General features: G+C 39.9%; 1 protein-coding gene across 5 annotated transcripts in view; it reads left to right on the plus strand.

Annotated features, from left to right (window-relative positions):
• HELZ (helicase with zinc finger) overlaps positions 1-26026 on the plus strand; it is a 143207-nt gene that overhangs the window by 9212 nt on the left and 107969 nt on the right. For 2 of the 5 annotated variants that reach the window (XM_039501480.1, XM_039501483.1), the window contains exons 2-4: positions 19107-19334; positions 20248-20284; positions 23549-23673. In XM_039501480.1, coding sequence (XP_039357414.1) covers positions 19125-19334; positions 20248-20284; positions 23549-23673 — 372 coding nt within the window. In that variant the 5' untranslated portion in view covers positions 19107-19124. Of the gene's footprint in view, positions 1-7464; positions 7522-16412; positions 16478-19106; positions 19335-20247; positions 20285-23548; positions 23674-26026 lie in introns of those variants that run through there. The other 3 variants (XM_039501481.1, XM_039501482.1, XM_039501484.1) reach the window with 3 other exon arrangements.

The raw sequence follows: 26026 nt of genomic DNA on the forward strand, positions 1-26026 counted from the left end.
TCAGCCTGAGCCCGGGCGGCTGCTGAGCTGCCCCCCCTGGGCGAGACACCCAGGGACAGAGAGACACCGCCCCAGGCCGGGCAGAGCTGGCAGATGCCTCCCACACAATTGGCTGCTCTCCTCCCCCCCACCCCCTGGGTCAGGGGTTTCTTCGGGGGTGGGGTTGGGGGGTGTGGGTCTTTGGGGTTTTTACACCGGGTGGGGGGAGGTGGGGGGAGTTGCTGACCCCAGGGAAGAAAAGGAGAGATTAAAAAAAATTTTTTTAGGGTTTATTGAGAGGTAAAAAAAAAAGTCAGATTTTAACAACTGCCTTAAAAATGAAACCCCAGATGAGCGAGGGCTTGGTAAACTTGCATTTTTGATTGCTACGGGGGGGGGGCTGTCCCAAGGTAAGGCAATGTGAAGTGAGGAGACTTAACCCAAAAAGACCCTCTGAGATCACTGTTTATGCACTGAAAATCTTGTGGAAGCTAAAAAGTGGAAAGGTCTTATTGAACCCCCTGTCTGTCCCCAAACAAAGCCTTAACAGTTCTTTTAGGGCGGAAACCTGCAAACAGAGACACCAGTTCTGGCTAGGATTTCTCCCATGACTGACGTTATCTGCATTTAAGTGTTGGAAGGACTAGCTTCTTGTAGTAATTTTCATGCATATGAGAAGTTGGTTGGTCTGAATATATCAGAGTTGATCAAGCTGTGGTAGTTTTGAGTAAAGGGAGATTTTAAATGTATAATTGACACAAGACAAAATAAATTCCTTCCTTTTACTGGATGAAAACACTCTTACAAACTGTACTTTAATAGGAATTTCAAAATGAGTGAGGATTTGGCATATTAGCATTATTGTTTTTCACAGAGCCGTCCCAGCTTGGTTGATTTTGAAGAGGGAGATTTAAATTAATGAGTAAGATGTAACATAACTGCAATCTGACTGAAAAAACAGTGGAAAAAAATCAGTCATGAGATTTAGAACTGCTTTCCAATTAATGACCCAAATAGCAGATCTGCATTCGTCATGGCTGGTCAAGCTGGCATATTGTGAATAGGAAGTATTTTCATCATTTTTCTACTCCCCCAAAATAGCATTACTGAAATAGTGAAAAAAATAAAATAACAATCCTTTGTTGAAGGAACAGACACTTTGCAGAAAAAAACAGTTAAAAAACTGATCACAACATGAGTCAACTTGTCAAGTTCACGTCATTGTTTTCCCTCATGGGATGATTGGAAGGAGTGAGATTTATAATAATATTTATAAATTGCACAATTTTATTGAAACAATTAGTTGTAAGATGGACACCTGCTTTAAAAATTAAGCACAACGTGAGTGAAAAGTTAGTAGGTCTGAAAACATCAGAGCTGGTTTTGATGGGAGAATTTGAGTGGGCAGTAGTAATTTCTCCAATCTCTAGATAAGGCAGGAAATTTTAAATGTTAAATTGAAACAAACGAGGAAAAATCCTACATCCAACAAGTGAGTGCTACTTCATTAATCTGAAAGCAGTTTGATAAAGACTGAAGGATTCTCCCTCTAGATGAATGAGATTATGGCAGGCCTGGTTTTCACTGCATACAATTGTTAGGAGCAGGGGATGTATTCAGTTTTCTGTGTCTCCGCTTTACTCTAGTCCACAGAACTGTATGCCTTTATTGTTAAGCAAAGTAGCAGCCAGAAGGCGTGCAATATATTCTATTTTCATTTTATTCTGTTAATACAATTTTAAACTTTTAGTTCAGGAAAAATTGGAGCTGTAACCTCCCCAAGTGAGGTGTATAATGTAAATTTTATTCCCAGTCCTCCCCCTTAATTCTTATTGTATGAACATAGGTTATTTTCAATGAGCTAGATTAATTGGTGGAAAAAAATCAGTATTTTAGAGCTGTAGTTCTGAAATTTGAAAGGCTGTAGAAGTTTATATTTTATTTGTTCGAGAGGCTAAAGGTTAAAGTGAGATATGCAAGCAGCACATTAACCTACATTTTGTTTGCAATCAAGTCTATTTGCAAGGACTCCTGCCCCTGTATGGAGTCCCATTGAGTGCAGAGGGGCTCTTTGTGGGCATATGGGTCCATGTTAGCAGCTGTGATTGCAGAATCAGGGCCTTCATTTGTAATGAAATTTTTTCTGTTTCGGGTTTAGAGACACAGAGAGAACTTCCCATCTCAGTGTGAAATAAAAATATATGTAATGGTAGATAAGAGTGTTTGGGGAGGGTGTGAGGCCTGGTGGATCAAGCACTGAATCTGATTGGTGACTGGGCAAGTTGCTTCACCCCTATACCTTCTCATTTCCCCCATCTGTAAAATGAGGATAATGATATTGACCTCCTTTGTAAACAGCCTTGAGTTCTATGGATGAAAAACACTATATCAGAGCTAGGTATAATTATTGTTGTTCTTTGCATCTGTTAATAGGATAGTTTGATGAAATTTTCCTGCAACACGGATAATTATTTTGCTTGCTTAAATTCCCCTTGCAATTTTAGTTCAATATTTTCCTCACTTCCAGTGTGGGTTGTTTTTTTTAAGCAGTTGTGTCCTATCATTCTGCATTAGTTACTGCATTTCATCCTACAGGTGGCTTCATTTTAGTAGTGACTGAACCCGTCCCTGTGTAACTTGGTATGTCAGTTTAAGGCCCCTGATCCTTGTGCTCTTGTGGAACTCCTTCATTGAGGTCAGTGGTCTCCATATAGATCTGATTGCAGGAGTGAGGTCTAAATTAGCAAAGAGCTTTGGGATGACATATGCTTTGTGTCCCAGATCCTGGCCCCCAGCCTAAGTAGGGAGAGCCTGCTTGGGGAATGAGCAGGAATTGTGGAGCTGCTTTGTGGCTACTACTGCAGCCTCGGGGTTGGAATATCTTGTGCAGCTGGTGTGCTCCCCTTCTTGGAGCAGGGGGATGGCAGGAAATGGCTGGTGGGTCAATGTAGATCAAGAAGCCATGGATTTTAATGAATCTCTGTGCATCCAGCCCTGATTTGCTCCCTAAAATCTACTTGAGCCCCTGGTACAGGGGGCATTTAGCCTGAGGAGCCCCCTGTCACTGTTGTCTTCTTGGAACAGCATCACAATGTTCCACTTCAACTGAAGTCCTCCGGCTGCTTAGTATGGAGGAGGAAATGGCAGCAGGATTTTTGTGTTAGATCTCTTCTCCCGCTCATCTATCAGGGTTGTGCATTTATTATTATTTATTATTTGTGTTGCAGAAATACCTCAAGGCCAGGACCCCATTGTGCTACAAGCACTGAACAATATTTTATTCTATTTTTTTCCCTTTAAATTTATAAATTGTGTGATGGATTAGGGATTATCAGAACAAATAAAAAAAATTTTTTTGTTTCCCCATTTGTTTTACCATTTCTTTAGCAACCCTTGGTGATAGGGCTCCTCTTAAAAGCCCTAGCCTTATCTAGGAGAATGTATGCAGGAAAATAGTATATGTATATTCCAGATTCAAGTAAAGGGAGTTTGGTACTATTCATCCTTTTTTCCAAAGAAAAAGAGGAAGAGAACACTAAAACAGACATTGCCATTTGAAAAGTTCATATAGGACATACTTTTCAATAAAAAAAAACAGACAGCGCTTAAGAGAGTTTCATGGGAAGTTTTAACCAGGAAAACAGGCCAACCTTTTCTCTTCTCTCCACCTGTTGCTGCCAGGAGACTTTGTTCAGCATCTGAGCCCTTTTCCTAATCTTTTTGGCAAAATAAATCCCTCCTATAGACAGTGATTTTAGTTTACTGCAAAGTCAGATTGCTGTCTGGAAACACAGACTGGCATGTGGTGATTTTGTTGTGGTGGTGGTGATATGTAATGCAAATGTCTTGTGCAAAAATAAATCTTTTATATAGTGCTTTCCTCCCTTCCCCACATAAGTGCTTTACAAAGTGAGATCCAAACTATACATGGAAGTGTACTCATTTCTGGAGTGAAACACTGAAAACTGTGTGCTAATTTAGGAAAGGTGGTAAAAAATACAGTATCCAGTTGAAACTGCATGGAGAATTTAAGCATGCAGAATGTAATTACCTAAATTGAAATTTGTCTTCCTGTTGCCTTTCCACTGCAATGGCAAGTTAGAATGTCTGACTTAGCTACAGTGGGTATAATACCTTGGCTACGTGTTTCTCTATTTGTGGCGTGCTCAAGGATTCTGTGGGTAGTCACAATGCCATCTACAGCAACTCTCAGTTTTTTATCTCATCTTTTTTCCCTTTGTGCCCAAACGATCACATTGCAGGTTCATGATGTGAAAGCCAGACTCTAGGCAGAGGCAACAGAAAGCCCAAGACCCTTAGTTTTTCACGAAGGCCATTTTAAAAGTCTTGAGATGCTCCATTCTACAACTGAGAGTCCTCATCTATTGCCATTGCCCCATCCCATTTATAAGGGAGCAGTGAGCTACCAGATTTTCTGACTGTTGTGGTGTGTGTTGAATCTTTGTCAGATCAGAGTAAAAGTAACCGCACACTTTAGCAGAAAGGAGAATTGGTATTAATAGTAAACCATCTTGCTTGTCCAAGAAGCAACAGCCCCTGTATGCTAGCACTGCTGCTGAGTCACTAGAAAACTTGTTGCAGTGATATTATGTACTAAGTCACTACTGCAATCCCCTGCCTGGTTTGTTTCTGTTGTGTGGCCTCAGGAAATACCTCTGGGATCAAGAATGGCCAGATAAAAGTGTATGTTTTGTAACCTTTGGGTTATATATTGGATGGGACTACATCTCATGAACTACCCTCATTTAATCAATGGGAGGACTAATGCTTCTAAGAGCTCTAGTGAGTAAACTGGAGGGATAAGAATAATAGGACAGGAGATCAGAATTTGTATATTTCGGAGTTATAGGAGTTAAGTGAAAGTTAGGATCTACTGCCTCTGGAGCAGCATTTGCTTGTTCCAAGCTGGCTTTGAGGCCATTAGAGTAAGTGTTATCCAGAAACGGTGGCAATGCCTTTCAGCTTCTCTATCACATTGTGCTGAGATTGTTTAGCAAGATTTTTGTATAGCTACACATTATAAAAATATTGTTTACCACTGACATTTAAAGTTACACTGCTTAGAACTTTGGGACATCCATGTTACAAACCGAAACCTACTGACTGTATGGTAAAAAAGGAAATAAGTAACTCTGCCGAAGTTGAAGACTGCTGCTCTTGAGAATCTGCATTGTCACAGTAGCAGAAGTGTTTAATATAAGGTTAATTTGCTGGCAAAATATACATTGGTTTAGCAAACCAAAAAAGTAACATAACTTTGCGGACAAAAATATGGAGGTCCTCACAATAAAAAGTAGAGTTGTGACTAAGGAGATGCACAAGAAAGTGGTTTTTATTCATATATTATTCTAATTTCTTGCATGGTTATTTCATTTTCTCCTAGGGTATCTTTAAAAAAAAAAGCTATATACTTCTGCAAAAGAATGTTCCCTCCCCAGAGCTCATCTAAATTCCTCACCAACTAATGGGATTCCCAACTATTCTTAGAGAGTCACAAGTTAACATCCAGCAAATAACTTTTTAGACTCTGAGCTTGTGCCATCTCATGAGTCAAGCAAAATCAGGTTTTCTTCTTCTCCTCTTGCTTAGAGAGGAGACCTCCAAGGAAAATCCTAGGGTTGCTTAGGAGATTGGCAATTTTCAGGGGCTGTGCTTCTCAGTCAGTACTAAAGTGGCATCCTAGGATAGCATTGTGTCCATGATATTATTGGAAGTGCTGTTTTGGTTATAGAGTTTGTGTTTATAGGATTGGGACACTTTGGCCAACTCCTACAGCTCTTGCCTGTAGGATGGTGAAGGATGGCCAACATGGCTTTCGAATAAGTGAGTGACTTTTGTTTTGCTAGCCTTAGGCTAGTTAGACACACACACTTTCTCTTTCTTGCCAGAATTGGGGTCCACAGCTCCATTTGAAATATTTTAGAGGTCCACAAATGAAAAAAAGTTCAAAACAACTAGTTTACATGATAACTGGGAGCAAGCCTCCCAGGCTGGGTAGACAAGCTCATTGTTCCGGAGAAGACTCTAGCTACTCACCCAGGCTTAGATCCTGAGCTGCTGCCCAAGCTGCAACACCCACGCTGATATTTTTAGTGTGCTGGTTTGAGCTGAGCTAGCGTGAGTCTGTCTCCACAGGATGGGAGGCACGTGCCCAACTACTATGTAGCCATACTCTTAGGCTACATCTACACTACAGCCAGGATCAATGCTCTGAGATCAATCCACTGGCAGTTGATTTAGTGGGTCTAGTGAAGACCCGCCAAATCGACAGCAGATCGCTCTCCAGTCGACCCCTGTACTCTACTCCCGACGAGAAGAGTAAGGTAAGTCGACAGGAGAGTTTCTCCCATCGACACCCCACCCACCCACCCCCATCCGTGGTGTAGACCCTGCGGTAACTCGACCTAAGGTACGTCGACTCCAGCTATGTTATTCACATAGCTGGAGTTGTGTAGCGTAGGTCGACTTACCGTGGTAGTGTAGACATAGCCTCAGTCATCAGGTTTGCAGGACTGGGATATGTCAAAAGTGGAAAATGTTCTTGTACAAAAATGAAAATTGAACATTTCAGGACAAATTGTTCTGGCAGCACGCAGTAGGACTGCACCACTGAGACTTGGAACCACTGAGCTGTCGAGAAAGAGAATTTCTCATGGGTTTCCCAGAAAGGGATATGATAGGACAAATAATTTCTTACTTTTAAAAAGAATTTTACTGCAGAAATCTGAGAGAGTTGTGATCTGAGCACAGGACCATGAGCTGGAAACTCCGGAGTTTAAGGCTATGTCTACACTTAATTTGCTGCAGTGCTTCAGTGTAGACACTCACTACAGCAATGGGAGTAGCTAGTCCACCTCCTTGAGAGGTGGTAGCTAGAAGAATTCTTCTGTCGACTTAGTACTGTCTATACTGGGGGTTAGATCAGCTTAACTATGTCACTTGGGGGGGGGTGATTTTTCACATCCCGAGTGATATAGCTGGGTTGACCTAACCTTTTTAGTGTAGACCTGGCCTAATTGTGTAGACCTGGCCTAGTTAAGACTAAAGATAGAAGACTGAAGACTAAAGACTGAAGATGAAGTGCTAAATATAATATTCAAAGCATTAGGAGAGATGTTTGTAGTATATCTGTTGTCTTTGAATCTGTGAAATGTGTTTTAAAACATTCCGCATAGACACCTATACCTACAAAGGAATGCTTGGAGGCCTTGTTCTGTTACTGCAACTGGTATTAATTAGAGTGGCATGAGTAAACCCCATGCACTGCTTTGAAAATGTAAGGGACAGATATTGGATCATAGCCGAGATCCATAAGTACTTGTGCCCACAGCCGATGCTTTGGAAAAAATACTTTTAGCAAAGTCTGACAAGCCAGCACTGGACAGTATTGGGAATTGAAAGCTCACTGTGCAACTATGGGATTACCAGAATTCTCCAATATTATAATTAAATTTTATATTTCAGTGGTGCCCAGAGATGCCAATCAGGGTCCTGTTGTGCCGGGTGCTGTTCAGATACCTAGTAAGAACTATTATTATGTGTAAGGCTAAAATTTAGTCATGGGCATTTTTAGTAAAAGTCATGGACAAGTCACGGGTAATAAACAAAAATTCATGGGCCCTGACCTGTCCATGACTTGTACTATAAATACCCCAACTAAATCTTTGATGTTCTGGAGGGGGGCCTCTGGGGCTCCTGCTGGTGCTGGGGGGTGCCTCTAGGGCTCCTGCTGGTACTGGAGGGGGGCTCTGCGGCTCCTGCTGGTGCTGGGGGGACTCCAGGGTGCCCACTGGTTCCTGGGGGAGAGGGGCGGCACAGGATCACTGCTGCTGGTAGGGGACAGCCCTGCCGGCCTGGGACTGCCATCGCCGCTGCTGGCAGGGGACAGCCCCGCTGGCCCAGGTCGCAGCAGCTGCTGCCCACGGGGGGTGGCATGAGACTCCCACAACTCTGGCGGGGGGTGGCCCAGGACCGCTGCTGTTGTGGGGGGGTGGTAAGGCTGACCCTGGGGCCACCTCAGCTGCTTGGGAGGCCCTAGAGTCAGTCACACCTGCTGGCTGCAAAAGTCATGGAGGTCCTGGAAAGTCACACAATCAGTGACTTCCGTGACCTCTATGACAGACTCACCGACTTAATTATGCGATCGTTGGTGAAAATCTTTCTATTAAGATATGATCCACACTGTGGAAACATTTGAGAACATCTATTTGAGACAGAGCAGGAAGAACACATAACTATACAGGATACAGGCTACTGCAGTTTAACTGGGGGACTGGGCTATTATGAACAATTGTTTTATGTCTAGAAGGAGATTTTCTTTAAAGAAGCTGAAAGAATTGCAGGCGAGGCTGGTAATACTGCCCATTATTAAGGTAGCCTGACATTTCCTATAATAAAACTCTGTTTTTGATTGCTTATCACTTTGCCAAACTTTAACCATTTGGGCTGAAATTTTCTGACAGGCTTTATAAAAAAACCAAAATAATTCACCCAAAACAGTTTAGTCGTTTCCAAGAACCAGGTTAGGGGTGAAATACATTGTTAAAAATTCGGGCATCCTTTTCATAGAAAAATTCTAGCACCACCTCTGCTTTGGATCAGGGACTTGCAATTTGGGGGGGCAGCTTTGTTTCAGGGATGTGTATTTTGTCAGCTTCATGAAAATCTGTCCAAATTTGGCGAAAATAAAAGATTTTGAAAAATTCCCAAATATTCCGTCCACACTGTGCATGCTGCAGATGGGTTAAGCAGGACTTTCTCTGCAATTGTAGCTCTGGTCTGCTGTGTTCTGTCCTGGGTTCAGGGCACTTTCTCCTGTGCTCTCTGTGCGCGCCCCCCCCCCCCCCCACTGGGCTATGGGAGTGTGGAGGAAGAAGCCACCTGATCTGAATTCAGAGAGGACAAGAACTGGACCCTCAGACTGGGTGGGAGTGTAGACTGAGACAAGAGGTTTGGGGGTTGGAGAGGTGGCCCGGAGGCTAGTGGGGGAGGGGGAAAGAGGGAAATTGAAGCTGGGAGTTTGGATGGGGGAGGAGACTGGGTTAGAGAACCAGTGGGGTAGGGTGCCAGGAGGGAACATCGACCTGACAAAGCTGGGGTACAGCAGGAGAACTGGTACTGGTTGGGCACAGAGACTGGAACAAAGATTCTGATGGAATGACGTGGGAGACTGGAACTCGGAGTCAGTGGGGATGAGAAATGTGGACGGGAAGGAGGGTGAATGGACGCCAGAGTAGGGGAGCGAGACCGATTGGCTGAAGAGCTGGGAAGTGATGGGAGTAACGGAACAGCTGGGCATGGAGGCTGGGAGTGGGGAGAGGGAGACTGGGATGGAGTGTTCAGAAGGGTCAGACTAGGACTGGATAAGTGAGGAGAATAACACTGCAATGAGAAGCCTGAGCAGTGGAGACTGAGACTGGCTAGGCGAGGACAATAGGATCAGGACGAGGAGCCAGGAGCAGGGAAAAGAGAGGACTGGGCTAGGGACAAGTTGGAGAGTACAGAGCAGATGGGTCACACTAGAGCACACTCCCCCCATCGCCTAGAATAGAACCCAAGATCCCTGAGTCTCACCATACACACACTGGCATAGTGCCCCATCCTCTCATGCTGCTCTACATAAAGGATGCTGCTGTTAGTTACCCTGTTAGCTCAAGTGGCAGAGGTCTGTGTGATGGAACTAAAGGTCCCAACTCTACTTGCTGATGAGTTGGTTTCAACATGATGCTGTGTGATGGAATTTCTGTTTACTCTTTAAAAAATCTGGGAAATTATACACAGGAAAAACCTGTTAAAAGAACATTATTAAGGTTGCAGAGACATGCATTCAAAAGTTAGGAAATGCCTCAGTTAAGGTTATGTGAGCAACTCCCTTGAACACATGTATTATGATACAGTTGTTAATTACAAGATTATATACTATTTTTTCCAAAGGACCCCTGCCTCATTCAGTGCAAAGGATGGACCTGCTCTGAGGATGAATCAGGGTTGTATACAAAAGGAGGCTGTTGTCTGTAGGACCATTGCCTCATTTGTTGCATAAGTTGGAAGGTGTGTAATGAATGAAATAGGAGATAACAAGATGAGAAAGGGTGGTCTCATGAATAAAGCAGTTGAATGCTGCCCTGGAGAATTGGATTCTATCCCTGCCTCTGTCACAGAGTTCCCATGTGATGCTGGGCAAATGACTTAACCTAACTTTTCACAGGTGGTCTCTACTAGTATGTTCCTCATTTTTTGGGTGCTTGGTTTGAGACCATGGGGGTCTGATTTGAAAAAGGGCTGAGCATTCACAGCTTCCACTGAAGTCTGCTGGAGCTATGCTTGAATATATGGAGTGCTATAGTATGCTAAGTACTCTGAAAAATCAGGTCCAAGGTACACCTCTACCCTGATATAACGCCACCTGATATAACATGAATTTGGATATAACGTGGTAAAGCAGCGCTCGGGGGGGGGGGGCGGGCGGGGCTGGGCGCTCCAGCGGATCAAATCAAGTTCGATATAACACGGTTTAACCTATAACACGGTAAGATTTTTTTGGCTCCTGAGGACAGCGTTGTATCGAGGTAGAGGTGTATGTCGAATTGGACACCCAAATGTAGTGGAATTTTGACCTTAATCTCTCTGTGCCCAGTTCCCCATCTCTAAAATGGGAATATAATACCACCTCATCTCAGGGAAATGTTGAGTATCATAGAATAGCCCCCAAGGAAATCATATTTTCGACTTTAGGGCAGGATTTGAATAGCGTGCAGTAAAATAAGGCTCGAAGCCACACATTGAACAATGTGGAAAAAACACCATATTGAATTGATGCTCAGTGAATGAGCACTGTCCATTCATTATGTGCACTGAATGAGGTAGGGGTCCTGTGGAAGAAGTAAAATGTGATCATGTATTATAATGCTGCATACAAGGAGGTGAATTAAGATTGTACAGGCAATTCTGGCGTGCGCATACTCACTCACACACACACTTGTAACACTTTATGGACAGCCGTGAAAAAATGGATCACTTGAAAGGCTGTAGATCAAGAAGTTAGTGATGTAGTTGTGATGGATGAGGCAGTTAGATCTATACATTGTGTAAGGAATTTTCAGATTCTAAGCCAGAGGTCTTGATTTGCTCAACAGATACCTTGTTAAAGGCTGCTGACGTGACACGGCTAAATCAGTTTGACAAATCCCTTGACTAGAAGTTGTCAGTGTAAATTGGGTAGAGGTTTCGAGGAGATAACACATGCAATTTAAATAGGGGATAACAATCCTAGGGGGCCACTAGCTGAAATTAATTGAAAGGTCTTGAAACGGTCTTTCTTTTTTTCCTTATCCATTTTCTCCACATATAACGTCACTGTCAGTGTCAGTGCAGACTCTCCCACTGATTCCAAAGTAAAAACAAAAGGAATCAGTAAACAAAATAAAAGCTTATGGGTATCTGTATTGAAATCTGTCTCAACATGTTATAAATTCTTATAATTTACCATACGTGATGTCTGTAGAGTTCAAAGGCTGCAGGTGTTGGGGTCAGGTCTTTGCTTAATGTAAAATACCATCCCATTTTTATTGTTGATTTGTGAGGATAAACCCTGCTTAAAGCCTCCAAGGATTGGCTACCACCCATCCATTCTGAAGCTGAGTCCCAGTCCCGCAGCCCTTATTCAGTAGATGTGAATGGGACTACTCACATGAGTAAAGATTGACCACTTGCCCTTTTGATTGGCTGTCCTCTCCTTGGCCTTTCTTCTAGGTGGAAAGACAATACAAGTACTTACTCATTCAGTGAGCGAGCACTCTACCTCATTATGTTCCTTCTAAGATCTAGTCATATCACCTTTCTCACAGGCCATGTAGCTGAAGTTCTGAAGTGCTGCTGTGCTATAGTCAACCCAAGACATAAGTTTTCTTCTTGCTCTAGACTGATTTCGGTTTTCACATCAGTTTTGAACATAGGGCCATTTTACCTGCAATTGCACAACATTATAAATGGAGTAATTCATCTCTTTCTAGAAAACAGGTTAGATTGTCAGCTGTTTGGGGCAGGGACTTAGCCTTTGTAGTGTTCTGTGAAATGCATAACACGCTTCTGAGTGCTGCATAAATAGTATTACTGCAGTAGCCTTATGACCAGTGTGTGAATGCGAGAGATATTTGTTACTATGCTTTTGAAGAAAACAGAAGCAACCTTTAATTTTTCCCTTTTACTTTCATCCCACACATCTGGGAGGTAGCATTCTTTTTGCAATATAGTTCATAATTCTTTTGCATTGATGTCATTATCTACTCTCCTGTTATTAAGTATTGGTTTGTGGATGTACTGTTTTTCATGGTACAGTACAGCTATCAGACTGAGCTGAGAGTGCAGTAGGAAAGTAGAATTCTTTGCCTGCAAAGAGCTTTGTTTTCTTTTCTCATGATGTGCAACTTTATTTTGCGGTTCTTAGCTGGAACAACACTCTTTTGTGGTTTGATTTATTTTCTTAAAAATATAGGCAAAGGTAAGTAAGTTTCTATTATCATTATAGATGAGAAAAATAAGTAGCAATAATAATTTTAACTAATCTAAAGGACTCGAGTGGCAACTTGGAGTTACAATCAGCCTCATCCAGAGTTGTGGGTGAGCCTTAAAATTGGGTCAGTAGAAACTTAAGAGTCTATTATGGTTTTGTAATGTATATATTTTTAGTTACTATGTAAAATGATATAGTTGTTGGTACGCATATTATTTCTTATTTTACTAAAATAACATTGTCTGATTTATGCTGGATCTTTGCTAAGTGTTGACAGTTAAACACTGATGAGTCATCGTTTTTTGTCTGTAAAATGTTGATGTAATCACAGACACAGTGAGATGATAGTTAACAGGTTGTTTGTATGTAACATTTATTTTTACTGTGTAGTGTACTAGTCTGCTTTATTCCAGTTTATAAAATTATAAAATGCACCCACCCAGAGCTCTAGGTGCATGTGTAAATGAAAAAAACAAACACCACATTCGCTGGTAATTTGAAAAAAAAAATCTAGAACATGTTCAAGTCACAGGGGCCTTGTCCTTATCTGCTATCCAACTTCCATCCTTCTCCTAATGAAAAATTTACCACAAGCCCCTTAGCAGATTTTTAAGATCTTCCGCTATGAGTAGTTCACATTCCATTTTCACCAGTGATAATAAATTGCATAAGCTCACTGTCTTTCTTGGAATTCTTGAGCTGCACCATGTGTAGTGCTGGGCACATGGTAAAGTGATTGTATGTTTACTATTTCATATGCTTTCTCTATAATTTGTCTTAGTATCAAATGTCTTTTAATTAGAATCACTACTCACAGTTTTGAAACCTCTGATTTGTAAAGACTGTGTGGTTATATTGTGCTTTATATAATGACATAGTTTGTATGATGAGCATCAGGATCAATAAAGTTATTGATTGCTGCTGATGGAAATTTTATGGCCAAATCCTGCAGTCCTTATCCTGACAAAACTTCAAATAAAGTCAGTAATTGACATGAAATGAAAGTTTTGTCTGAGTAAAGATTGTAGGATTTGATCCTTATTCATTAATACTCTTTCTCCCTATGTTTAGACATTTAATAAAATTCATTTAGTAACTTCTTTTTTATTAATATTTTAGACTGGGATATTTGGATTCCAACCCCTCCCAATTGGTAGTGTTCTGGTCTTTAAACTTGAATTTTCTTTCTGCTGCCAGCTTATTTTCTCACTCTTAAATTATTTAAACATAGATTTTTGTGTTTAATTCACTGTAGATCTGTGATTCGTACCCTATTTAAGAGGTAGACAAGAACAGCTTTCATGCTAAATCAGCCACTCACTTAGCTCTAATAATTAGGTACTCTAAGTGAAATCTAGTAATAATCATAATAAAAGAAACCTCCATTGGACTTTTGTTGTCTCTTTAAAATAATTGCCAGGAAGCCATCTCACTGTGCTTCTGGCTTGGAGCAGAGCTGTTTGTGGGGTGCAGGAGAAATGGGGGGCAGTTGGGGGAGGCTGTGCCCCCTGTTTCCTCTGCCTAATGATGGGTCTGATTCAAAACTCCTCAGTTTAAAAATTTCAGGGTGTGGCTCAGGGAGCTCATTTTCAATTTTCAATTTCGTTTTCTTTTAAAGACATTGCTCTGCAGGGCCAGAGGTTGGACATCACTGCTCTATCATTAATCTTCAACTTGAGAGGTTAATGCTTGTTAAAATATGCAAATATTTACTGAATTGCCTACTTTGTAAATGTACAAATGGGCATACAAGACCTTGGTCCTAATCCTTGTGCCATTGCAGTTAGAAGGATCAGGCCACATCATCTGTTGGTTGACTAGGGAGAAAGTGGATTCTCTGCAGTGGATTGAGAAAGAACCTAGATCTGTTTGCCTTAGCTGGTTAGCTGTCAGCTTGTCTGCTTTATCATAGGCTTTGGCTCCATAAAATACACCGTTAAGCTGTGATGTGTAGTGGTGCACAATCATGGGCTGAACTTCTTCCAAAATACTAAACTTGTAGTTCAGTTCTGCTGTCTCTCCTCCTCCACTTAGTTTTGGTTTGTTGTCGGACCAACTATCCAGCCATGATGTAATTCTTCAAAAGCCTCTTGTGTGCCAGGAAGGATGGCGTTTACATTAGAATAGATGAGCTAGATGATTTTGTTGTTTATAGCTCTTCCTTCCCACCTCATCATTCCTCTTTTCCTACTGCTTTAAAAACACTGAGGCTGGAAATTCTTTATTGGGGGTGGGGGGGCCAGACTAACTCCCCTTCCGAAACTTGGAGGAATGGATTATCAGGTAAATTTGCCCATGCTAAAATTCCTTCTCCAAAAGGTGCTGGATGAGGAGCTAAAAGACCTCTTCAGTTTCTTGGATTATCATAGGGAAGAACTACATAAACTCTTACCTGTGTGGTATTTAGTCTTGCATTGTTATCACATGGATTGTAGTGTCAAACCATATCCTAAAACTGTATAAAACATAATTAAAACGTTGATACTTTATTACAATTCCTAAATTAAAATAATTATATAAATGTGCACTTACTTATCAAACACTGAATAATCCTCATGCCATCTCTTAGAGAGAGTTAGTATTTTAATCCCAGTTTTGGAGATGGAGGAAACTGAGGCTTATAGGTAATTTGCCCAAGTTCACAAAGGGAGAATTTTTGGCACAGCTGGGAATAGACTTCACATCCTCTGACTCCTAGTCCTGTTCTGTTACCGCTACACCATGCTTACTCATGGGATAAATTAGAAATTATACTGTTGTATTTGAATTTTATGAAAAAAATCTTTGAGGAAGTGAAAATCAATTTCAGTTAACAACTGCCTCCTCCCCATGCCCATACAAATATTTATTATTCTTGACTGTTTGTTCGTGAGGAGCACTGGAACCACAATAGACAAGTTCTGAAAGATGTATGACCTTAGATGTCTACATGCCCTGTACTGGATGTGGATGGAATTGAATGAGCAGAATTTGTTAATATGAGTATGCGAATTGTGAATGACAAAATGAAATTAATCTTTGTTTCTTGATTAAATTTGTCAGTTTCCATACCTTGCCCAAGTATCAGCTTGCTTTTTAAGGATTAAATTCAATTAATAAATTGGCCTTCTGAGGCTCCCTACCTATTTCTGTGTTCTGTAGATCTTCTGTGTCTATATTCAACATTCTGCATTCAACGCAAAGCCTGTGACACAGTTTAGTCCAATAGATATACAGTCCAACCAAAACTCTGGATTAAGTAAAGCTCTGTTATGGCTCCTCAGATGCTCTCTAAGGATAAGCATTAAGCAAAAGAAATTGTGTGGCCTCTTCAGCATAAAAGGCCACTGCTCAGGGTGTGAAACTTGGCTCCTTTTCAGGCCAGCTGATTCAACAAGAATTCAGCCAGCCCGTAGAAGACAATTCATAAATAAAATATTTTTTTCTTTTACAAGGTGACAACTTGTAAAAAGTGGCAGAGCCAGTTGGTAGGCGGTGAGCTTAATTTCCAAGATATTTTTAACCTTGATGCATGGCTGCTCGGTGACCACAGTGGTCCCTGAGAGTAAATTTATTTCAAAGCTGGAATAACTGTTCTGTGTTGTAATAGGTTGTGGGGAGAACGGTTAGACAACCTACCTTCTGAAGAAGCTATATGCCTATCAATTATAAGTATATTACCGCCTCCTACCCATGGGCAGTTAAAGTAAGGTCTGGAGCATATACAGCTCCCCTAAGCTGCTGAGGTAAACACTTCAAACAGTAAAGAGGTTTAATGAGACAATGGTCCAGGGAGTTTTGTTTATATGGGTGGTGAGGCAGGAATTAGGAAATCAAAAGTGCCATGGAGGAAGTGAAATCCTCTTTTTGCAGCCCGGTAGTGGGATAATGTAATTTTAAATTTTTTGAGTCTTTCAGAGAACCAGCTGCCAATCCCATTTCTTCATTTGTGGTTCCTCCAAGCAATTACTCGTTCCTAATACTGGAGTAAGTCCTAGGGATGGGAAATTTACTATGGGCAAAAACATGAGTGAACTGAACATTGCAGGCTATGGTAGAGCTAATTTTCTATTCCATCTGCTAATTGGTTCCACAGCTTGGAGCTAAATACTGGGAACTATATATATAGATATTGCAAGCCAGTGATTACTGGTGGAATCAACCGATCAAGTGAGGAACCCATTTTCATTCCTTTTACATTATGGACACATGAGAACTGAGTGTGGACTGTACAAAAGCACTTGCAAACTTTCATCTGAACAAAATCTGTGAATCTGCTTTGATTTTGTGAACATTTGCAAAATTTGGCTTGTGAGAATATTTGTGGAAAGAAAACATTTGATTGAAATCCTGGCCCCAGTGAGGTAAATGGCAAAACTCCTATTGATTTCATGGGGCTGGGATTTCATCCTTTCTGAATACTCATGTGGCTATGAATTCCCATGCTGGAAGTATTCATGTAGCCATCTTGGAAGTCATTCAGTCAGGGACTGGAAACAGTAGTATGTGACATAAGTGGCCACTTAAACGGCAGGAATAGTGTGTCAGGATAGTCAAACTTGGATACTTGCATATGTGCCTCAATTACTTTTAATTTTTAAATACGATTCAAATGATTTTTTTAAATCATAGTTACTGACTTTTATAAAACTGCAAGTCAGCCTTCCAAAATAGTAATAAAAAGATATACTTGTTGAATATCAGAGGGGTAGCCGTGTTAGTCTGTAGCCGCAGTCTTTAAGGTGCCACCGGACTCCTCGTTATACTTGTTGAAGACTCAGTCCTGCAAACATCTGGGTAACTTTGACATTAGTGGAATTACTCAGGTGAATAAGGTTACTCATGTGGTTAAGTGCACAAAATCTATTGCTTGTCCTTACCATGACAATGATAATGAAAACATGAATTATATTTTACTCCATCAGCAAAAGTTAAAGCTCTAGGTGGGTGAGTGAGAGTAGAATTTGGAAGATCACTGTTAAGTCAGAAGGTAAAGTTATAGTCTTTCATCAGGATAAAGGCAGAATACACAAAATTACCTTTCTCCAGCTTTATGAAGTGTGTGTGTGTGTGTCTCTCTCTCTCTCTCTTTTTTACACCCACACCCACACCCACACCCACACCCACACCCATACCCATACCCATACCCATCTCTAGCATATCAAAACAAGACGGGTTCAGTTAAAATTGTTCTGACAAATCTTTAAACATTGGACATTCATTTGCCTTGTGATTCTGAAAATTAAATTAAGAATGATACAAGACAAATAGAGAATTACACCATGCTGCTGTAAAACATATTGAACATTTCTTGTTTACAGTGTACCGCTTAAGCATTGGCTGTGAAAGAGCATGTGGTAATGGGTAAAAAGGCACAATGGATTAAATGGGAAAGGCATGTTCTTATCTATTTGAGCTTTAGACTTGTTGAAATTCAGGCACCTTAGATTGATAAAGACCTAGAAAGATCAAACATAATGGGGATTTCTAATAGTGAATTTTTTAATGTCCTAGAGATGGAAATTATTTTAAAATATCACAAAAGCTGATTTTATATCTACAAGAGCTATACATAGTCTCATAACAATATGAGATCATTTATTTTAGGAAAATTTGCCAAAGGTGAGCTGCCTGCTAAAAAGAAAATGAGAAATTGCATCATTCCCTGCTTCAACTATCAAAACAAATTCTTGTCAAGTCCATTTTAAACTAAAATAGCTGTTCTGAACCTGTAAAATATATTTAAATGTAGTCATGGGAGGGATGATATTGTAGAGGGGAGTTATTGAAAGGTTTTGTGCTTTGCTGACCGTGTATATTTTTGGCAGATAATCCTTACCACCTTGGATGTAAACTTTATCTCAAACAAAAAACATCCTTAAATCATTGAAAATGAGTTTTGGTGGCATCCAGCTAGCCCCTTCCCCTCCCCCCCATTACACTTTCTTTTCTAAAAGACTACACCTTAAGAAACAAAACTCAAAAGTCCCCCAAAAAAATCAAGATGGCAGCAAGCATAATGCTACCTGACCTACTTGGGACCTCTGGGCTCTGTCTGACATGAATATGAATAAAACATGAGAGAGACTGGAAATGAACAGCAAAGCCACTTAAAATTCTTATTACTTTCACCCACCGGCCTGAGACCACATACTTTAAGAGCAAAAGTGCTCCTGGAGAGAGGGGTGGCTTGGAGGAGAGGATTGAAGGTTGAGAGAAAAGACACTTGGTGACTAGGAAGTAGGTTATTCTCGAAGGATAGGGGGTGTCATTAATGAAGGCACAGAGCATTGGGTGGGTAATCATTCAGTAAGGTACTTATGCACGTGCCTAACTTGAAACCAATGGGATTACTCACTGGCTTAAAGTTCAGCATGTGCTTATGTACTCTGATGAATCCTGGCTAAAACGAAGATCAAGAGGGGAGGTGAATGAAAGGAGCAGTATGAAGAAAGGATTAGGAAGAGTTGGGGGGTGAGGTAGGAAACATGAGTGGAGCTGGGTAGATGGGGTGAGATTATGGTGCCTTGAAAGTGAGAACAGAAGGAGGCTTGCCAAAATCTGATCACCAGTATAAAGCTAACCAACATTTATCATCCCCTTGCCCCCTCTTTAGGATTTCTGTCCCTGAGTCATGGCAGACAGAAGACCAGAGAAGTCATGTGAACAAGCATGTGAATCACTTAAACAGCAGGATTATGAAGTGGCTGTGAAGCACTGCACGGAGGCACTCCTTTCCCTCAGCCAGTACCCCCCAGCTCACTTCCCGGAGGCATGCCAGGCTGAAATCGACCGCATAAAAATTGAGAGTCTTCTCTATAGAATTGCTTCTTTTTTACAACTTGTGAGTGTGACTCTTTAATAGTATCAGGTGACCTGGGAAGAAGAATCCAGTGCCTTTTATCTTTCAATGTTTAATTAGAAATCAGAACCTTATTATCATTGTCATGTTGCTTGGACATAAAACCCCTCCTTGCAAAAGTAGATGTAAGGATTCAGTTTTGCAGGGGTCTGTTTACCTGTGTATAGTAGCTTGCAGGATTGGGACCCAAGTGTAGTTTGGATCTGAATAAATGATTGACTAAAGAAACATATTTTATCTTTGGTGAAGCTTATTCCAGCAACAGAAATATTCACTAATAATGTATTACATTATATACATAAAATTAACATAAAAACTATGTTAAAAGTTTATTAATAAGGTTGCAAAGTCAAGCACTCAAAAGTTAGGAAGTGCCAGAATTAAGGTTGCCTATCTGAATGGGATCTTCAGGGAATTTAGCTGCAAAGCTCTAGCAAGTCTCTACTGAATATGTACAAACTGTGATTTTTCAAGTACAATATATACCCTGCAGGTTCTGACAGCACCATAATAGTGAAAGATTAAGTAAACTGTACGATGCACAGGTAACCATCTGAATTTTAAGCAAACATGGGAAATGATAGTTTTCTGTTTCCCTCCGGATGTTGTGGCTTCACACAAAGACACCTCTTCTCTTAAAACACCCATTTGGTTAGAATCCTGGAAAAGGACAACATTCTAAAGGTGAATGTATTAGACCCATGTCTGAAGTTCAAGTTGAACTAATGTACCTTCAACTATATCACATTTTCTACCTTGAAAAATAGAATATGTAAGAGAAAATGGGTTATTTGACGTTTCAAAGGGAGCTATTGATTGGAGCAGGAAGTCGTTTATCCTGATTGGAATAATATTGTTTTTAAACCTTTTTTTTTTTTTTTTCTTCTTCTTCCAGAAAAACTATGGACAAGCAGATGAAGACTGTAGGCATGGTATGCTGATTTATTTATCTTTTGTGATTTCTAACTACATGCAATCAGTTCTCTGGATTACAGAACATTCCAAAACGAATATCAAAATATTTGCTTTTTTAATGTCATAAAATTGTCCTACCCAAATTATTGTTCTGGTTTATAATGTAAGTACAACCCCACTGAAATACAGCCACCTCTGCTGTGGAGGGTGGCATCTGACCAGTGGACCGCGAATCCCTCTGATGACCAAGAAGAAGCTGGCAATTTTGCCTGCCTTCCCAGAGGCATTTAGGCCATGATTCAGCAAAGCGTGTGCTTGACTTTAAGAACATGCTTAAATTCATCCCTATTCAGCAAAGTCCTTAAGAATGTGTAGTAAAGCCCATACTTAAAGTTAAATATGTATTCTAGTGCGTTATTGCATTGGAGTCTTATAGAGGAATTAACCATCCGTGCTAAAGTTCTGTTCTTTAATTATGGACCTGATCCAGCACCCAAGACAATCAGATTTTTTTCATTGATTTCATTGGGCATGGAGTCAGGCTTTATTAACATTGACTTGGGAAATAAATTATACTGTGGGTAGGTCCCACCTTTTGGTGCTCTGACTCTTTAATCTTGAATTGTAATGCAAAGATTTCCCCAAGCCCTGATTCAGTTTGAAAGCAATTATTAAATGGGGACTGTGTGATTACTCGTACTATAGATGTATTCACTTGATGGGATGATTGAGAGTTTATCCCTTCTGAATATTTTCTATGTATTCATCATATGCAATGCTGTCCTTAAAACAGTGCTATATTTAAAATCCACCTATTGTATCTGCTGCTAGAGCCAGAGATGCATTGTTCTGAAGTGGCCTGCTCAGTTGTCCTTCCTGACAGTGAATAAAGAGCCAAGAAGAGATGCATGGAAGGATGAATAATGGCGAGAGGAAGGAGAAGAGAGAATGCCGTTAAATTAATTGTATTTTCATTGACTAATATTTTGAGGACCAAATCTGGGTCCTATTGAAGTCAAATGGAAGATTTGCCATTGATTGCAGTAAGGGTAGGATTTATCCTTGAGACAGCTTTGTGACTTACACTGGCAGACTATCTTTGTTTCTTCTCAGCATGTATAGCAGATACCTGAATATTTCAAAGGAGCTATACAGTTAAGAATATTTTTCCTTATTGGGCACATACAATATGGTAATTGCTGAAAAAATATGCCAACTGTAGTGCAGATTAACACATATTTTTAATGTAAACAGATCTCTTTTGAAATGCATGGTAGGGAGAAAAAATTAAACAGTGTTCTGGCCATGATAAGTCTTTAAAATCAGACCCACTTACAGGGCTGTTCTAGCCGGAAGTCTGGTCTAGCATATTATACATACAAATCTTTTTTTTTTCTCCAGGTTTAAAATATGTAATTTTAGAACAATTTTAATACCAAGACGATTTTTATAATATATATAAACAGATTTGATTGTCTTCCCCTACTCTGTACTTTTAATTGATCTTCTCCCAGCAGCTAGCATTTCAAGACCACTGCAGAGGTTGTCTTGGTGGGTCTAAGTTTTTTATTACTATTGAAAGGACATTTTAAAATAAAAATGCCATGCGTGTATCAAGTTTTAGGCCTGTCTGCCATAACGGTATCCACTGAAGCATGCACAAACCTTTTTGACAGAAAAAGCTTTATTCAATCTGCAGTTAGGACTTTTTACAAGACTTGACATATTGCAGACACCAATGACTTCATTTTGATTTAAAAGGAATGAAATGCATGCTCTAGCATGCACGCTACAAGTATGTATTCTCTACAAACAGTTGTATTTACTGGTAGAAGCACAAGGGCTTAGTGTAAGGGTGAATCTCTTAAATTATTCCATAAATATTCAAAGAATTTTGTTAAAAATGAAGTGTTACAATGTGCTGGCCTACTGCAACAGAATGCTTTAGCTAAATAACTCCATTCAATTAAATATATAAAATATCTTAATTGAGTATCTAAAGTTTGAGGTATGTTATCCTAATTATTAATTGTCATACATCTTAAAACTGAGTTTCTGGAGCTTTGTTTTTCCTTCTGATTTGGGAAGTAAGTCTCTGTTCTGAAATTGTTGTCAGCAGCCGCAGTGTGATTTGAATTCAGAGAGTCATGTTTTAGGCATCTTAAAATCAGGGTTTGGTTGCCATTATATAGTTGAAAATATGTCCTGTCATTTTTTATATAGATGTTCTTTTGGGACTATTCTTTCGTTGATGTGTTCACATAATTTCCCATAACGACATGCACACCTATTAAGTGGGAGAATTGATTTGTTTTTTGAGAATCTAATCCTGCAGTCCTTGTGCCTGTAAACTTCCCATTAGCATTAATGGGAGCTACACACATATAAGAATTGCATAACTGGTGATTGGCAGTAGAAACACAAGTGGTGATGTTGTCTGCAATAACAACAATGTATATTTTTGACTGTAAATTTAACAAACAGGCTTCTGACATTATTACAATTTGCATGCATAATTTTACTTAATATTTCAGTCTCTTAAAAACGATATTTTCTTTCTGGCCAGGTAACACCTATAATTAAGTGTTGTTATTACTACTGGACCGGAGCATTTCTGTATCATGAAATAAATCCTTTTGCTATTGCAAATGTCAAGGAAAGTATCTATTTGGCTAGCTATCTGATCCCAGAGTTTACTGATACATGAAACTTTTAAATATCAGGATTAAAACAATCATTCCTATTGCAGCACGAGTGAATACCAAGTCACCTGGACTATTTTGTTTTAAAGTAGTAAGAATATTAATTTCTTTAGAGCAACTGACCAATGAAGAGGTTTGGTAAATTTGCAAACTACAAAGTATGCTTTTTGCTAGCATGAATGGAGCCTCATGAACATATTTTTATCACCAAAATGTGGTTTGTTGCAGTTTTGACTCTTGCAGGGATGAGGGAGATCCTTTGTATCCTTGTCAAAGAGCTGAAGTAACTGTCTCCTAACTTCAAGGATGCTGTCACCACCCTTTTGGCTAAAGGATGATGGGCTTGCATCTCCTTTGAGCTCATCTACATAATTTCTTAGTTGGTGGGAGATGTCACTGCTAAATGACAGTAGGCATGAGGGCAAAGCCGGTCCAAGCCTTGCCAATTCAGGAAGGGAAGGTGTGAACCTAGGTCTGAGATGATATTTTAGTTTTAAAGGTGACGGGAAGACTTAGTTGGATTTAGTTAAGCTTGTACTGTCTTGTGGTGCGGCTAAAAGTTGGTGCTTTGTGTTGCAGTGCTGGGAGAGGGACTGGCCAAGGGAGATGGCTCTTTCCGTGCAGTGCTTTGCTGCATGCATCTTAAAGGGAAGCTGCAGATTGTATCTAATGTTCTTTCCAAATCACTGATGGGCGAATCATTGGTAAGTGGATGTGATTTAATTTACATAACTTGAAAACTAACTTACTTTTGGATTTTTTTTAGTCATTTAGTAGCAAACCTCAGGCTGACTCTTTGACCAATAGATAACAGTAAAATAATTCATATGGAAAATCCAAGGATAAATGTATATTAAAATATTCAGGTGCTCATATGTAAGCAAGAGCCCAGGTTGTTGCTTTACCAATGTTTCTGAGCCAGTGCGCTTTTTTGCGGATTTTTTTCTGCTTTTGTTATAAATCTGTAGAATGTTCAAATTAGTTGTCTGCATCTAATCCCCATGGAATATATTGTAATTTTTATACTTGTGCCATTTAATAGAGCAGAGCATGCATTTCCATTCTTTTTGCCTGTATTTTAACCATCCACCTGAGACCTCTTTGTGTGTGCTTCAATTGACTAAGTTCAGCTTTTATAGTAGAAAGCACATTGATGTGATTATATTTTTTAAAGATGACCCAAATTGTTTTTAAGTAAACTTCACAGTCGTTGGAGATGGAAAATAATCTAAATACTTCATTCTAAAATCAAATAGGGACCTGAGTTCAAGTTTCCTCTTTTAGGCCCTGATCCAGCAGAGCACTTACAGAGGTGCTTTACCTCATGCACATGAGTAGTCTCCCTGACTCTAGTCACGTGTGAAGTTAAGGATGTACATCAGCCTTCACAGGATTTACTATCTGTATTCAGTTTCTCACAGTTTCAGTTTCACACAGTTTCAGTATCTGTGCTCCAGGTTTCACCTGTATGAGCTGATGGTAACACTAACATCAAAGGTATTGTAAGGAAGGCTCTGCTCTGCTCTCAGAGGTGTTAATGACTTCAAAAGCTCCTTGAGGAGAAACCTAGAACCCTGAACTCAGGCCGTGGGAAGAAAAAGCAAAAAAGCGTTCTGCGAAAGCAAGTTTCTAATTTTAACAAGTTTATCATTTTAAGGGTGTTCCTATAATTGTTGAATGATTTAAGAGCTTAAACATGCAGCATTAATACTAATATATATAAAATAGCATAAGCCCACTTGTTGCTATACAATATTTGAGCTGTGCCAAGTAATTGTTGGGCCTTTTGTCTGAAGAGTATGAAATCTAAAGCCTACTTGAAGATTAAAATGTTTGGTAGAAATGGTGGTGGTGGTACAAATCTCCTTTCACTTTCATCTGGGAAGGGGCTCTTGTTTTCCCTATTGCGGTTGATCGCTGTAGCACTGGTCAACCATTGGGGCTGCTGTCCCCTGATTGGAGGGCTTCCATTGATGAATCCTGGCATCTTTAACAAGTCTTGGGATTGGTTGACATGCAGTGCGACACTGACTGTAAACATGCCTCTTCCTGTTATACCCCCTTATAACATCTAAGATTGGGGCGCTGTGCAAGGAACAAATATGCATCCTGTGTATTCTACTGCATGTGGATGATTGGTTAGTTTTGAAGAAATCTAAATTTGGATATAAATATTGTAATGGCAGAGGAATACATTATGTTGGTGTAATACACTCCTGATGGCAAACAAATTTGCTGAGTTATATTCTCTCTTTAAAATAATGTACTCTCTGAATAATAATTTACTTTTATTTATCTGAAGCTTATCTGATATGGTTATGAAGATAAACAAAAAGAATGAAAAGGATTGACATACATTTTCATGTCTTTTAGTAGGAGTTTGCCTTCAGAAAAAATTATGTATATAGCCAAATACTCCATTACCTAGGCAATGCATTTCAGGCTGTTATTCTACAGTGGATTGACACATAGCTTGGTCTTTCTAAGTGAAGCCCCTACGCCCAAACTGAAACTTACGATCTCATGACAGATCAAAGATCATAATTCGTGGTTGTTTTCAGTAGGAGTATTAAAGCCAGCAAATGGTTTACTGACTTCTCCCAGTGTCTGTGTGGAGTAATTCAATGAATAAAGTTTGGAGTGTTTTTACTTGCAGAAGCTGGAATGCATCCAGCTTCCCCCACAGTAGTATAAGGGAATGATTCTCAACAACTTAAATTCTTTATGCTCTATAGATGAGCCCTACAAGTTGGATTTGTGAACTCTGTTTTTGGGAAGAAATGGAATAGCATTTCAAATAAAAGCTTTGTGTATGAGGATTATCAAATGTGCAGATTGGCAGTAAAGAGATTTGAGTTTCTTTTTGCTGCTCTGTAGTACAGGTGGAATGTAAAGGAGGATTATAACAATCTGCTATCTAACAAACTCAGTGGCACTTAATAAATGCAGCAAGTGGTCCGTTAAATGAAACCACAGACCTGAATCAGAACTCCTGAGTTCAGGATCGTGCCGTCAACGTGTATGAGATTGCTTTACTTCACATAAGTTCATTTTAAA

This window comes from Mauremys reevesii, linkage group 15, assembly GCF_016161935.1.
Source record: "Mauremys reevesii isolate NIE-2019 linkage group 15, ASM1616193v1, whole genome shotgun sequence".
NCBI lineage: Eukaryota > Metazoa > Chordata > Testudines > Geoemydidae > Mauremys > Mauremys reevesii.